Source organism: Monodelphis domestica, chromosome 3, assembly GCF_027887165.1.
Source record: "Monodelphis domestica isolate mMonDom1 chromosome 3, mMonDom1.pri, whole genome shotgun sequence".
In the NCBI taxonomy this organism is placed as follows: Eukaryota; Metazoa; Chordata; class Mammalia; order Didelphimorphia; family Didelphidae; genus Monodelphis; species Monodelphis domestica.
In genome coordinates this window covers 78162254-78176861 of record NC_077229.1, presented here as the reverse complement: position 1 = coordinate 78176861, position 14608 = coordinate 78162254, and the positions used below count along the sequence as shown (strand labels likewise).

The following is a 14608-nucleotide window of genomic DNA, read 5'->3' as shown; positions in this document are numbered from 1 at the left end:
AACCCTGAGAAGATAGATAGTTCAGGTGTTATTATGCCCATTTCATGGATGAGAAAAACAGCCTCAAGAGAAGTGTGGGACATTATCACCTTGTTGGTAAGCTGGGTCTCAGACTCTAGTCTAGTCTGTTGGTTTTTTTTTTCCACTATACCACTAGAGTGTAAGCTTTCTGAGAGCAAATGTGTTTACATGGATCTGTTCATTTCTAGATATGGTGTTTATCAAGAGAGAGTATTTGTGATTCAGAGACGTTGAGATTAGTGATGTTAGGGAAATCATTGTAATAATACTAACTGACATTAATATAGGGCTTTAAGGTTTGCAGATACTTTATTTCCAAGGTCTTAACTTAGCCTTGTAATAACTTTGTGAGGTAGGGAAGTTCCACAGGCGGTATTCTCTACATTTTTACAAAGAACCCGTGTTGAATATAAGAAGTAATTTAATTCAGTAGCTTTAAATCACTTACAAAGATTCCTCTATAATAGTCTGATAAACTGTTTAAAGGTGATTTAAGTAAGATGTAATAATAATGAGAAATAGTATTAAGAACTTCTGCAGTGATGAAAGTGCCTGACCACTTTCCCTTTCCTTGCCACACACTCGAGGTTGTGACATGAGGAAACTGGGCCCTTAGCTTACTCTTGCAGTATCTTAACCAAGTGAGCTGAGAGGGTAGGGTGCTCTGGTCATAACCCCTCTTTCTGGAATTTGTTAACTTATTTCATCAATGTTCAAGACCACATGTTATGAACATGTTTTGAATACTTGATCTTGTTAGTAATTTCTGTTGAATAATTGTCCAAAACTTGTGAAACCTATTGTCATTTAGATAGCAGATGTTTCATGCCACATAGACAAGAAGTGGCTTGTAGGCTTCTGAGTTCTATATTTTTATGCCCACAAAATAAAGTCAGATCTTTGGTTCTGGATGTTGGCCTAGTTCTTTTATTTCTTTCAAGAATGTAAGTAGGGGGCCGCTGGGTAGCTCAGTGGATTGAGAGCTAGGCCTAGAGATGGGAGGTCCTAGGTTCAAATCTGGCCTCAGACACTTCCCAGCTGTGTGACCCTGGGCAAGTCACTTGACCCCTGTTGCCTAGCCCTTACCACTCTTGTGCCTTGGAACCAATACACAGCATTGACTCCAAGATGGAAGGTAAGGGTTTAAAAAACAAAACAAAAAGAATGTAAGTACTTCAAGGCTAGGAACTCTTTCCCTTTTTGCCTTTATTGTCCTAGCATCTAACAATGTAGCACATAGTAGGTGTTTTATAAATGCTTATTGAATTAAATTGGTTTGATGAAGAAACAAACTCGGGTATAATGGCTTATATATCAACTGTATATTATGTAATCTGTATGTAAGTGACCTCGTCTAACTGCTGTACGGAGAACCCTGGTCATCTGAAGAAGTGAGTAGATATGTTGCTGGTGGTTTCAGAGGTTTTTTTCCCCCCACTTTGCTTGTATCTTCCTCAGAGCTGCTGCTTACAGCAAACTTGGAAATTATGCAGGTGCCGTGAGAGACTGTGAAAGAGCCATTGGTATAGATCCCTATTACAGCAAAGCATATGGCAGAATGGGGTGAGTACTAGAAATGTTCTTCCATCAGAGGGAAGGCTTACTTGCTGAGGATAAGAACAAAGGTTTTGGCCTTGGTTGTGGGACCATCGTTGATTAATAAAGTATCTTTTACAGACTTAATCAAGTTAAAAACCTTCCCACGAATATCTCATTCCTTTTTTTGAATCTCAGAATCTTGGAGATCACTCCTCTTGCAAAGATTATTTAATCCACGAAAGTAGATAGTTTTAAATTTTGCTGTAGTTAAAAATAGATAAGGACTCCATGGAACACCTAGTATTCCACTTTCCATCCCTCTACACAGCTCAGTATAGCCATGCAAATATAGGAGATTCAAATTGGGAAGGATTCCTGAAGTTATCTGGTCTGAGTCATTCATTCTACAAGTGGGGAAACTGAAGTCCATTGAGGTCTAATGACCCACTCAAGATCACACAGAGGGATGGAGCCAAGTTCATATCTAGGCCTCCTGGTAATTTCTTACTGCTTTAGACTATGCTGCCTCTCAAGTAACTAGATGCTAGGATAGGAGTCAGCATCCTTTGAAAATTGTTGTGTCAGATGTCCCTTTCAGGGCTTAGCATATATGGATGGCAGTAAATGATTTCTGATTTTCTTTGTTGTGTATTTAGTAAGGACTGGATGGAGTGATCACACTGCTCTTGCCATAAAAAACTGGAGTGTGGCATTAGCAGTTTGCCTTTATAAAAGTCGCTAAATATTGATGCAAAAATCATAGATTGTCTACCACCTCCATCCTCTCCAGTTCCCTTATTACTGATTATTATTTAATTTACTCAAAGATAAAAATATTTTCTAATGTCCTGTTCTTTACACAGGGAGATGTCAGAACTTGTCATTAGTAGAACAGAACATTCATTGATAGGGCTGGATTTGCACTGTGTCCTAATTGTAGGGCTAGGCTCCCTTGCTGCAATTAATGTTGCTCATAATGTGAATGAGGATTGATCTCTGGCAGTAGAAGAGAGTGAAGCTAATTTACACAAGATTAAAGTCCACAACTTAGGTTTTAAAAAATGAAAAAAATTACACTTCAATTTGCACTCAGAGTTCATCAGTTCTTTGGAGTTGGCTAGCATTTTTCACCTGATTCCTTTAGATCATTGTTTTGATCAGAGGATCTAGTTCTTTCACAATTGGTCATCATAATATTACTGTTACTGTAATATACTGTTATTAACATAATGTTACTGTATATGATGTTTTCCTAATTCAGTCACTTCACTTTGCCTCAGTTCATGTAAGTCCAGTTTTCCTGAAACCATTCCCATTGTCATTTCTTAAAGCATGCTAGTATGCCATCAGTCATGTACCACAACTTGTTGAGCCATTCCCCGATTGATGAACATCTCTTCAGTTTCTAAAAACATGCTTTCCTTTTCTTTTAAACCTTACCTTCTGTCTTAGACTCAGCATTATATATATTAGCTCTTAGAGGAGTGGTAAGGGCTGGGCACTGGGGGGTTAAATGACTTGCCCAGGTCACATAGCTAGGAAGTGTTTGAGGCCAGATTTGAACTCATGAAGATGAATCTTATTGACTCCAAACCTAGCACTCTACCATGGTGCCACCCAACTTCATTACTATTTTCTAATTAGTTAATGCATTCCCTGAAATGTAGAGTTTGTCTGAATTAATGTAGGCGGGTTCTCATAAGAGTTAAGGAGGTTGTCTTACCAGCTGAGTTGGGCCCCAAAAAAACATTCTTGGAATGAACTTTTATGTATGTGAAGACTGACAGGTGGAAATTTAACCCTTCTTATTTAAGAAGCACCTCTATTACATGGGTCCTTCAAGCCTCTGATGATAGGCTATCTCTTCCCTGACTGTCCCTTCCCCAAAAGCACCTCCTGCCTACAAGAACAAATCTAGAAGCATCCTCTCTCTCACCTTCCCTCATAAGTTTTATCTGAACCCATATCTTTTAAATATTTACTTTTTTAAAGTTCCACAATTTTCCCCCTCCACTCCTTCCTCAAGCCATTGAGAAGGCAAGTTATATGATATCCGATGCCTCTGTGAAATCATATAAAACTCATTTCTATATTAGCCATGTTGGGGGGGGGGTGAAAAAATTGCACTTCAGTTTGCTCTCAGAGTATTATTGTGCTTACCTGTGGGTATTTCCTTCAGGTTAGATCATAAATACCTTGAAGGGCAGACTCTGCTACTCAGCTTTATAACTTCCCTAGAGTGGGCAAGTGTTGATACTGGGTGAATCATAAGGAGCTTAAGGCTAGCCTCTGGCAGCAGCAGAGGGGTTGGTGGGAGGGGAGGGTATAGCATAGGAGCCCTCTTTTTTCCCTAGACCTGATCAAAGCTATTGACTTTCCTTCTTCCCCTGTCCAGCTTAGCACTTTCAAGTTTAAACAAGCACACAGAGGCTGTGGTGTACTATAAGAAGGCCCTGGAGTTGGATCCAGATAATGACACATACAAATCAAACCTTAAGATCGCAGAACAGAAAATGAAAGAAACACCCAGCCCTGTAAGTTCCTGGACTTCTTATGTGTTTCTGTGTGATCTTTGTGAAGATTTCATGGGGATTACTTCAGTATGAGAGAGAAAGACTTTTTACATTTATCCATTTAGAAAGATAAATAACAATATATGTGAGGTGATGTCATAGATTAAAACTCACTATCTGGTAGCCTTTAAAGGCATCTTGTTGGTCCACTTCCCTGACTATTTTTTTAGCTTTTCCCAGAATCCTTAAAATCTCATAGAATAGAAGTTTAGGTTCAACCTCTTAAATCATATATAGTACCCAGCAAGGTTCTCTCCAGTCTCTGTTTGGATAGTTGCAGTGACAGAGAACTCATTAACTATCAATCTTATTCCATTTTGAGATAGTTCTCATTATTAGGTTTTCCTTTATGTTGAGTTGGAAATCTACTCATTGCATTTTAGGGCCAAGCAGAACAAATCGAATCCCTTAGCATTTATAATATTTGACCATGGCAACCCTTTCTCCCTTCCCTCTCCCCGTTCCATTTTTCTATTCTAGACTAAATAACTTTTGTTTCTCAACAGCTTCCTATATGATGAAATTTTAGGTTCTCCTGACTACCTTCCCCTTGACCGTGCTCCAAGGTCCCTCTTAAAATGGGTGGGATACTAGACTTGAATGAAATGCAAAAGAGGGGCTCTCTTGAGAATCCCTTATGGCTTCTCTCATTCTCTATTTTGTGCCTCTTAAGACATTGGAATTCAGGGTTTCTCTGTCAGGCTGTTGTAGAATAGAATTCTACTTTTAAAACTATTCATCTCTATATTTTTGTTTGTGGAGCAGTTCAACATCCCATCGCCAAGTGCCATCTAATAAAAAGTCTGTTTCTGGTCTTTGCAGACAGGAGGCACTGGAGGCTTTGACCTAGCTGGCTTGCTGAATAACCCAGGCTTCATGAGTATGGTAATGATTTCACTAGAATGACATACATTTACTTATGTTATAGATGGGGGAATTTGTACATTTCATTATTTTATATGTTGTAATCATAAAAACTCTGTGTTGATAAGCTAGATAGTTTATCTAATTATAGAGGATTTAACTATTGATTGGAACTTCTTGTGGGTGGGTGTGTTCTGAACTTCCTTTTTCTCTCATTATTGATTAAAAGAATAAAATGCTACTATTTAACCCATAGATTTATAGTGGGTGGTCAAGATGATTATGGCAAGCCTTCTAACAATTGAACTCTTTACTTTAATAGGCATCAAACCTCATGAATAATCCTCAAGTACAGCAACTGTAAGTAATACTCTCTCGCCTGTTCTTTTGAAAGCCTTTTTAAGATCTTAAAGCTGGATGTGATCTTGGGAAATGTGACAACAATTCGTAGGCAGTTTTGTTATAGGAGAAGGTGGGAGAAATGGGCATACTGAAAAACTTGCTGAATCTCCAGGGAGCCTGCCAGACTCCAGCAAGGGAGCCACTCAAACTAGGGAAAGCAAAGGATCCGAAAAGGATTAGCCTTAATTCTTTACCAAGTCTGTTGTAAGAGTCTGTCCTGCCAAAGTCCTGGAATCAGAGGGACCAGAGTTGGCCTATTTGTGAGTAATAAATCCTCTCCTTGCAGCATGTCTGGGATGATATCAGGTGGCCACAATCCTTTGGGAGGTGCCGGAGCCAGCCCTTCTCCAAATGACCTCGCCAGCCTCATCCAGGCGTAAGTTGATTTGCCTTTGTTAGGGGAGGAGGATGAAGCAGAGCCTTAAAAGTGGAAAAAAGCCACCTTGGATCAAGTCCATCTGTAGAGCAGGAGAAGCAGACGGAAAAACAAGCGCCAACCAACCCCACATAATGAGACCAAATGTCCTTAATCTCCCACCAGTAGGCAGCCTTGGACTTCAGCCATGGCCTTCCAGGTTCACTGAAGCCACTAACTAATGATGACCTGGGTCCTGCTCGGAGAAGGGTTCTGGGCTAGCTCCGTCACTTCACTTGTCATGCTGTTGAAGATGATGGTTTCCAAGCAGTCCTAGCAGTTTGTACATAGCCAAAGAAGGGGTTAGTTTGGACACTCAAAAGACATGAACAAGCACCAGAGCACCGTTCTTCTTTCTCCTGAACTTGTTGGGTGGCTGGCCTAGAGTCAATATGAAGGAACGCTATCGAGCAGCCTTTTCCTAAGTATGTGTGTGAGGTATTGTGCTTGTAGTCCTCTCCTTTAGTTCCACTGCCACCCCCAACACCTGTGACCATTCATCTGGGCTTTTACAGTGAGTCCCCTACGTCATCCTTCTGCTAGCTCTGGTAGTAACATTGCTTCCTTAGTTAGACTTAATGAGAACTGTCTCATCATCTCAGAGCCCTCCAGTAGCTTCTTAGTTAGTGCATACTAACTAAACTTCAAACTTCTTATTTAGTCAGGTTTTCCAGGTTCCCTCACAATCCACCCTTTTTCCCATGGACTGCCAAGCTATAGCCAACCTAAATTATTCAATCTCTAGTACACACTTGCTCATTCCACACCTTCTTTGACTTATCTATTCCAAGAATGTACTCTTGCTTCTGCCATTGGGTCCCTACTTATCATTTGAAGCACTCCTCAAATACCACCTATAGGAAACCAACTTGATTCTCCTCCCCCCCACCCCCCAGTGATGACCTTTCACCCTGAAACCTTACATAAGTGTGCCACTAGTACTTTTTTTTAAACACTTATATGTTATGTTGTATATAACTTTATTTGTGGTATAACATACTAAATTCTATAACAGCAAGGAAATCTTATTAGAATTTTAGGGATAGGGAAATATATTGAAATAACTAATACAAGTTAGAAGCTGTAAAAGATTTTCCTTGAAGTTGATTTAGGAAAAATTTTGCCCTTGGCTCAGGACTTTCTTTATTATACTCTGGTGAGGAAAGTGGTTTCTTTCTGTCTCTCTGACTTTCTCTTTCTGTCTTTGCTTTTGGCTCTCTCTCTGCCTTGGCTCTTCTCTACCTCTGTTTCTGGATCTACACAGTTTAGCAATCTGCCCTGCTGTGATTGTGGTCTTAAACCACAAGGTGAACACTACTACCGTATGTAAATATCTTGTCTGATACTTACCTTCTTTCCCTGTTTTTCCTGAGACCCTTTCTGTTAGTCTTTCAGTCATGTCTAATGCTTTGTGACCCTATAGGAGGTTTTCTTGGCAAAGATTCCAGAGTGGTTTGCCATTTCCTCCTCCAGCTCATTTTATAGATTAGGAAACCTAGTCAAACAGCTTTAGTGACTTATCCAGGGTCACAGCTAGTAAGTGTCTGAGGCTGGATTTGAACTCAGGCCTTCCTGACTAAGCCCAGTGCTCTATCCACTGAGCCACCTAAATGCCTCACAGCCTTTATACTGCAAGTGTATTTTCCCCAGGGAAATGGGAAAATTTCATATTCCTAAGAGGAAAGGAATAACTAGAGTTGCATTTAGCTCACCAAAGGGACTTCAAGCATTCTAAATGGCTCATGAGCTTCCTAAAACTATTCTAATTAGTTTTCGCCATCCTCCCCCATTCCTTTCCAGTTACCCCTTATGTCCTTAGGAGTCTTATTCCCACTTGGTCATAATTGAAAATAGCAGCCATCTGTCTTCCCCAAAGACACTTGCCAATTTGGAATTGGCTTGTTCAAGTACTTTAAGCAAAATTTATTTGACTGGTTGTTATCTCAGACTCATCCTCAGGAAATTAGAAAGCCTATATAGCTGTTTGGTACCTCAGCCATTTCATTATAGGGAACAGTATTATATGACCCAGGACACATCATGACACAAAAGGACAGATAACATATAATGAGAGGACATAAGACTTCACCCACACATACACACCTTACAAGTCCATAAAACAGGTACAGAATGCTACCTGATGTTCAAGAAAGGAAGTTAAGATTGGAGCAGTTTGAGGAGGCTCAGTGATTGGGAGAGGTGACAGACATTTGAGCTGAATATTGTTAGGTATGATTTTAATAGCAGAGATAGTATGGAAGACATTCTAGGTGACTAGTACTGTGTGAGAAAAGGCAAATGCCTGGGACAAGTGGAAAATGGCAGGAGTCCTCTTTGGCATGAGTTTAGAGTACATGATTATGTGTTAGTGCAGGACAGATCTAAAAACACTAGTGGTAATGATTGTGGAGGGTTTTGAATATCAGAGATTTATTTGATAAATATTGGGGAGATAAATCAGAGGGGTGCAGGGAAATATACAAGAAAGAAAGTTAGTATTGTGGTTAAGACCTTGCAGTATTCTAGCATACTAGTGTTGTGGTTGTAAGAACAGATAGGACTTAGCAACTCTGAGCCTTATCTGGAAATGTTGGGAACCCAATAGTTACCACTGAATTTTAGAATTTTTGGTAGAGAAAAAGAGGACAGCAGATTTTAAATAAAGTAAAACTAGATAGGATCCTATGAACTAAACAGGAGAAGTCAATCTAAAACGAATGGAAAGAGCTCAACCATGTGATTCTGAAGACACAAAGAAAAACTATTTTCAATGAAGAGAAAAAGGGGAGACTGTTTAGAGACCACTGTGGATGCACAGGGAACTCACCAACCAACTTAGTTTTAAAAGCTGTGCCATGTACAATCAATGAAAGCAAAGGGATGGGTCAAGGAGGATGACTACACAAGAGTGGCATGGTCCTGGTAGTGAGTGACAGTAGTGCTAACATTCTGAGCATGGCAAAGCTGACAAGGAACACAGGGCAACAATAAGGGTAGTTTTCTAAAGTTATTTTGGGGGAGAGAAGATGATCAGAGGAAGAAAAGGAGTACATGGCACTCAGAGGAGATAAAATGGTAGTGACCAAAAAACAGAGAGAAGGCAGGGCTGCTCAAGTATTTTGCTTCTGGGTTTTTTTGTTTGTTTTGTTTTGCCAAGGAGGAAGATCTTTATGGAAAGGAATAGAACAAACATGGAAAATAAGGAGTTGATACCCAACATGAGAGTATCTAGCTGCCTTCAATGAATGATGAGTTCAAGTCACATGATCCAAGTTGACTTCATTCTGGGGAATTAAAAGACCTGGTGATGACCAAGCCACTCTCTGTGACCTTTGAAAAAGCTACTGCAGGCCTGGATAAATGAAAATACTGTCCTAATTTTCAAAAATGGGAAGAGAATAGCACCTGCCAATTGTAGGCCAGTGAATTTGACTTCACTTCCTAGCAAGCACATTTATAATAAAGAGATGGTTAATGAACATCTGGAAAAGGAAATGGTGGTGAGAGTCATCTTGGCTTTAATAGAAGAAATCAGGGAAATATGTAGAGTTTATCTAGGTTTTAGCAAAACATTAGACGACATCTGCTGTGCTTCTGGAAAAGGTGGAGATATGAAGTACAGACAAATAGTATTCTCCCTGGATTCAAACCTGTTGACTGGTCAGACCTGAGGAGACCCATTAATGTTTTAATGCCAATTTCAATGGAAGTCTTCAGAGGAATTTCCCATGTTCCTGTGCTCTTTAATACTTTCATCAGCAGTTTAGATAAAGGTATAGGTGACAGATTTAGAAATTTCACAAAGTTTGAAAGGAAAATTTAATAAATTGAGTGTATGTGAGAATTCAAAAACCTCTTGACCGACCTGAACAAACCTAATAAAATAATTGAATGCATGTACAATTATTCACATTGGTTCAGAATATCAACTTCACAAACATAAGATGGGTGGGTCATGATTAGCCAGCAGTCTGAAAAGAATCTGGGTGTTTTAGTGGATTTCAAACTCAAATGAAGGCCTCAATGTGATTACTGTGTCCAGGAAAGAAAGCTAATGCCATCTTAGGCTGCATAGTAACCAGGAATGAATAAGGAAGTGAGTTATGCTGTTTTCTGCACTGGTCCAACCACATCTGAAATATTGTGTCCAGTTCTAGACACTTTATTTTGGGAAGGATGTTGATAAAACTGTACTTGTCCAGAGGAAGGCAACAAGTGGTAAAGGGTCTCATGTTCAGATCCTTTGAAGATCCATTGAACAGATTGGGGTTGTTCAGCCTAGTGAAGGGAGGGGAGGAGAAAGGATTTGTAACATAGTAGTTGTCTGCAAATATGACAAAAGTCAGTCACGGAAGAGGGATTGTACTTACTTCGTTTGATCTCAGAAGGCAGAACTATGAATTGTGTGGAAGTTACTGAGGAGCAAATTTAGACTTGAAAACCTTTCTAAGAATTAGAGGTATTCAGAAGTGGAATGAGCAGAGGTATTGGTTTCTTCTTTAGCCGAGCTCATCAGACAAAGCCTGGATGATCACATGTCAGGTATATTGTGGAAAATATCTTCTTACAGATGGGGTTATATTAGGTGGTCAGAGAGTTCCCTTCCAGGCCTGCAATTCAGTGATTCTGTATTGTATCTGGACATTTTAAAGAAGGCAATCAAAGATAACAGGAGAGTTTTGAGCATGGCTGAACGGAAAGATGATACTACCAGTGACAGAAATAGTAGGGTGAATACTAATTTACAAGTTTGATTCTCAAGACTTAAGAAATCCAGTTTCCTGCTATTTTTTTCCTTTGGGACAGTGAACTTTTCTTATTTCATCTCCTTTCTGGTTGCATTGTTTTTTTGTAGATTTCTAATTGCATGTGTTTGGTTTTTTTCTTCAGAGGCCAGCAGTTTGCTCAGCAGATGCAGCAACAAAATCCAGAGTTGATAGAACAGCTCAGAAGCCAGATTCGGAGTCGGACACCCAGTGCCAGCAATGATGATCAGCAGGAATGAAAAGCAAAGGCAAGTTTGGAGCCTGTGGAAGTGACATGGCATAGTGATGAAGGGAAGACTTAGCTGAATCAGAACAGTTGGATTCTGGTCCCCATTTCAGCCCTTTTGACCATCAAAGGCAGTTCGCAGAACCTCATAGTTTGGAGGGGCATTTGTGAGCTTGTTGTCTAATTCAGCCTTCCATCCAGTGCAGAAAACCCCCTTTTAATATCTATGACAAATAGTTTCTGTCCTTTGTCTTATGAGGAGGAAGCCAGTAACATTTTTGGATAGTTCTAATTGTTCTACCTATTAATGGTGGTGGCTTACAATTACCAATCAGTAGTGGTTTTTGTGATTTGTAAGTGTTATTTTCCCCATTTACTGAGAAGGAAAGGTGAGATGACTGGTCTACAGTTATCTAACTAATATTAGCTAACTTAAAAAGCTTTAAGATTTGCAAAGACTTTCTCACACTCCATCAACTTAGTATGCAACTACTCCATGAACTACTTTTTTGGATTAAAAAAAATTCTTCACTTGTTGGCTCATCTTCTGGTGAGACACATCTGCATAAGTAGCTAAATGTGTCCTCAGTAACAGTAGAGAATTTGTTAACCTCCAATGGCAGAGCCTTCAAGAACTTAAGAGTTACCTCTTTATCATAGAGAGACTTGGGAATGGAGCTTGACAAAGGTCTCCTTATCACTTGATAAGGGATAATATGAGGGAAAGTGGCATCATGTGCACAAATACAGCTTGAATTCTTTAGAATTGAGGCAATAAAATATTCAAGGTATTGCTATTTGGATTTAGTCCCTGCTTAGATTCCCAGGTAGATTCTTTCTAACATAGTCACTGACTGATGACATCTTTTCTTAAAGATATGTAGGGAATTTTATGGATATTGTTTATAATAGACTTAACACACTTTTGGATAGTGCCAGAGCCTCCTCATTGCCTATGCTTAAATTTAAAAAAAATCTGTGTAATCAGGAGATAAACTTGGGGTTCTTAGTGGACAAGCTCTAAGATCCAATACAATTCAGAACTATGGCAGCCCAAAAAAGTTCAAATGGAGGCTGAATCAGTTCAGGCTTGGGTTTGAAATGAGGGAGGTGTGATAAGCCCTCTATGCTTTTGCTTTACGAAAACCATATCTAAAGGCAGCTAGGTGGCTCATTAAGAGCCAGGCCCAGAGACTGGAGGCCCTGGGCCCACATACTTCCTAGCTGTGTTACCCTAGGCAAGTCACTTAACCGCCATACTCTTCTGCTTTAAAACCAATACTTAATATTATGGGCCTACCGTCTACCACTTGTACAAATTACTTCCAGCCTCAGTATACTCATCTGTAAAACTGGAATATACAGACCTACCTCACAAGATAGTTGTTAGATTCAGATTAGATAATGAATATGAAATTTATTCCTCAAGCTTAAAGTGTTCAATCTTAGTTGTTAGTTAGGCTGTTATAGTGGAAGACTGGGTTCCTGTTTCAGATAAAAATTCTACTAGGTGGTCTCTTTGGATCCTTCCTACTCTGTGGTTCTGTGACTCAGAATATGTTTTTATTTTGAGGGTCAGAGGATATTTCTCATTCTTAGACCTATCCCAGGGCTTGGCATGATGTCTAATTTAATGAAGTCTAATTGTATGGGATTAGATTACTGTGATTCTTACTGGCTTTATGTTCTCTTAACAGCAGCACCACTGAGAATTGAGTCCTTCAATGTACAGACTGGAAGCCATGTGTTCTGCCATTTCTCCAGTTGGAATTTCCATGAGAGAAAAAGAAAAAAAATTATTGGACCTGCATGTTAAGATGGATTCTTATTTTCCTTTTCTTTCCCTCTCCTTCTTCCCTCTGTTCCCCAGACTCTTTATTTTTTATTTTTTTTCCCGAAAAAGAGCCAGCAAGCTGTAAACACAAACCAGCATCCACCCTCTTTCTAGCTCTCAGAAAGTCAGTTAGTTACTGAAGTATTTTTTACAGTGGGGCCTCTGGGTGGTTCTCAGCCCCATTTACAAGATGTTTCAAGTTTTCTGTTAAGAAGCCTCCACCATCTTGTGTTTGTGGGCCATGTACACTGGCTACCTGGGGCTTTGAGGGTTGTGTTCATCTCCTCTTTGTTTTTTTAAAGAGGAAAAAAGTATTTTCTTTCATGATTAGAAGTCAGTTTCTAAACACAAACATCCTCTCAGGTTCCCTGGTGTTCCCAGTGCTCCTCCAGCTGAGTGTCCTGCTCTAATAATGCTCACTGCCATTTACAATCTGGGGTGTAAAGATAGCATCAGGGCAGTTTGGATTATCTGTGTGCATGGGAAAAAGTTCAGTTGTGGATATGTATAGAAGAAGCTTTTGTTAATATGAACCTTTGAGGGGGAGGGGGCAGTCTTATTGGGGTGCGTAAGACCAGTTTCTGTGACTTTCTTCAAATTGAGCATTTTGATAGGAACATGTTTTTTTCCTCAGATCCTTTTTGCCAGTGATCTCACAAACATCTAGTCACATAATCATGATTTAGACCTGGTGCCCATTTGTTCTCCATTCACCAGGTGGAGAGACTTGAGCTTCATGTATCAGTCTTATCACCCATCCATTGCCCTTCTCACTGTCCCTTTGCACACAAGTGATAGTGGGCACTTGGGTTTCTACTGGAGAGGAACATCTGCACAAGATGCACAAGTAAATGCATCTTGCACTCCCCTACTGTGCAAGAAGGGTGAGACAAATAAGGGACAACAGAGCCAGCAACCTGCATGGATCAGCTGCTGGCCTTGTGAAGGTGGCAAACAGCAGCATTTTTTGGGACCTTGCAGGGAGGGGGAGGCTGCAGTTGTCCATGTAGCAATGGAATGCTCTTCCATGCTCAGCAGTAGTTTGGATACCTCATTGAAATCCTGGAGGCCTCCACTTGCCATGATCACATAGTTTGGTAAGTTGTGAGGGGAGAAAAGAGAAGACAAGATGGAAAGCTATATGAGTCATGAAACTTAGGATCTGGGCAAGTTGATGACAATGTCCGAGTCTTGTGTCAGATAACTGAAAGAAAGGCTCCATAGTTAGAAAGGGCAGATGTCCCCCTGTTGCTTTCAGAGATCCTTTTGGGGGAGATAGATGAGCTTTGAGTGTTCTAGATGACTAGCAGGAAACAAAATGGTGATCACCTGTAATCCATCATCACCCACAATGTTTTTAACTCTTCAGTTTTAACTGTGGTGAAGAATGTAACGTGTGGGGAATAAATATACATTGTGACCTTTTTATTTGTCTTTACTAAAGTCCTGTCATCACTCTCAAGCGCCATCAATCCGGAAGGCTGAGCCCAGGGCTCAGGCTTCTGTTTGGTTTAGTTTGATTTGATTTAGTTTCTCTGTGCAGAGCCAGCCAGCTTCAGGAGTTGTACCTGTACAGGCTTCAGAAAAATGTAAGCCTGGGTAGCAATTTTCTTTTCCCTCCATAGGGTCATCGCGCACATAGAACAGTCAAAGGAGCCATGGTGCCATTAATGGGTTATAGGAAGAGGCATCCTTGAACACTCACAAAATGAGTTTTTCACATTTCTTAAAACATTCTGAAGTTGGCAGAGTACCCTCCACTCAACAATCTGATGAGCTAAGAGGATAAATGGAAACTCACTCAGGACGTCTTGGTCACAAGTGTCCAAGCTGAGATTTTTACCCATAATATCTCAACTGACCACAAGTCCCTCAATGACAAATCTGCCTCAGCACAAGGCTGGAAGATGGGTTAACGTTATGCATAGTGACTCGAGTGGTTTTTGTTTTTTAAACGGGGACAGACCA

The 14608-nt window shown here is 40.1% G+C and overlaps 1 protein-coding gene across 11 annotated transcripts in view; it reads left to right on the top strand.

Annotated features, from left to right (window-relative positions):
- The window catches only part of SGTA (small glutamine rich tetratricopeptide repeat co-chaperone alpha), a 47206-nt gene extending 33140 nt beyond the window's left edge, over window positions 1-14066 (top strand). For 6 of the 11 annotated variants that reach the window (XM_056822221.1, XM_056822225.1, XM_056822224.1 and 3 more), the window contains 7 exons: window positions 1480-1584; window positions 3956-4094; window positions 4956-5018; window positions 5320-5357; window positions 5686-5775; window positions 10705-10828; window positions 12504-14066. In XM_056822221.1, the coding sequence (XP_056678199.1) occupies window positions 1480-1584; window positions 3956-4094; window positions 4956-5018; window positions 5320-5357; window positions 5686-5775; window positions 10705-10819 (550 nt within the window). In that variant the 3' untranslated portion in view covers window positions 10820-10828; window positions 12504-14066. The remainder of the gene's footprint in view (window positions 1-1479; window positions 1585-3955; window positions 4095-4955; window positions 5019-5319; window positions 5358-5685; window positions 5776-10704; window positions 10829-12503) is intronic. The other 5 variants (XM_056822229.1, XM_056822230.1, XM_056822226.1 and 2 more) reach the window with 4 other exon arrangements.
- Window positions 14067-14608: the final 542 nt, after the last annotated feature.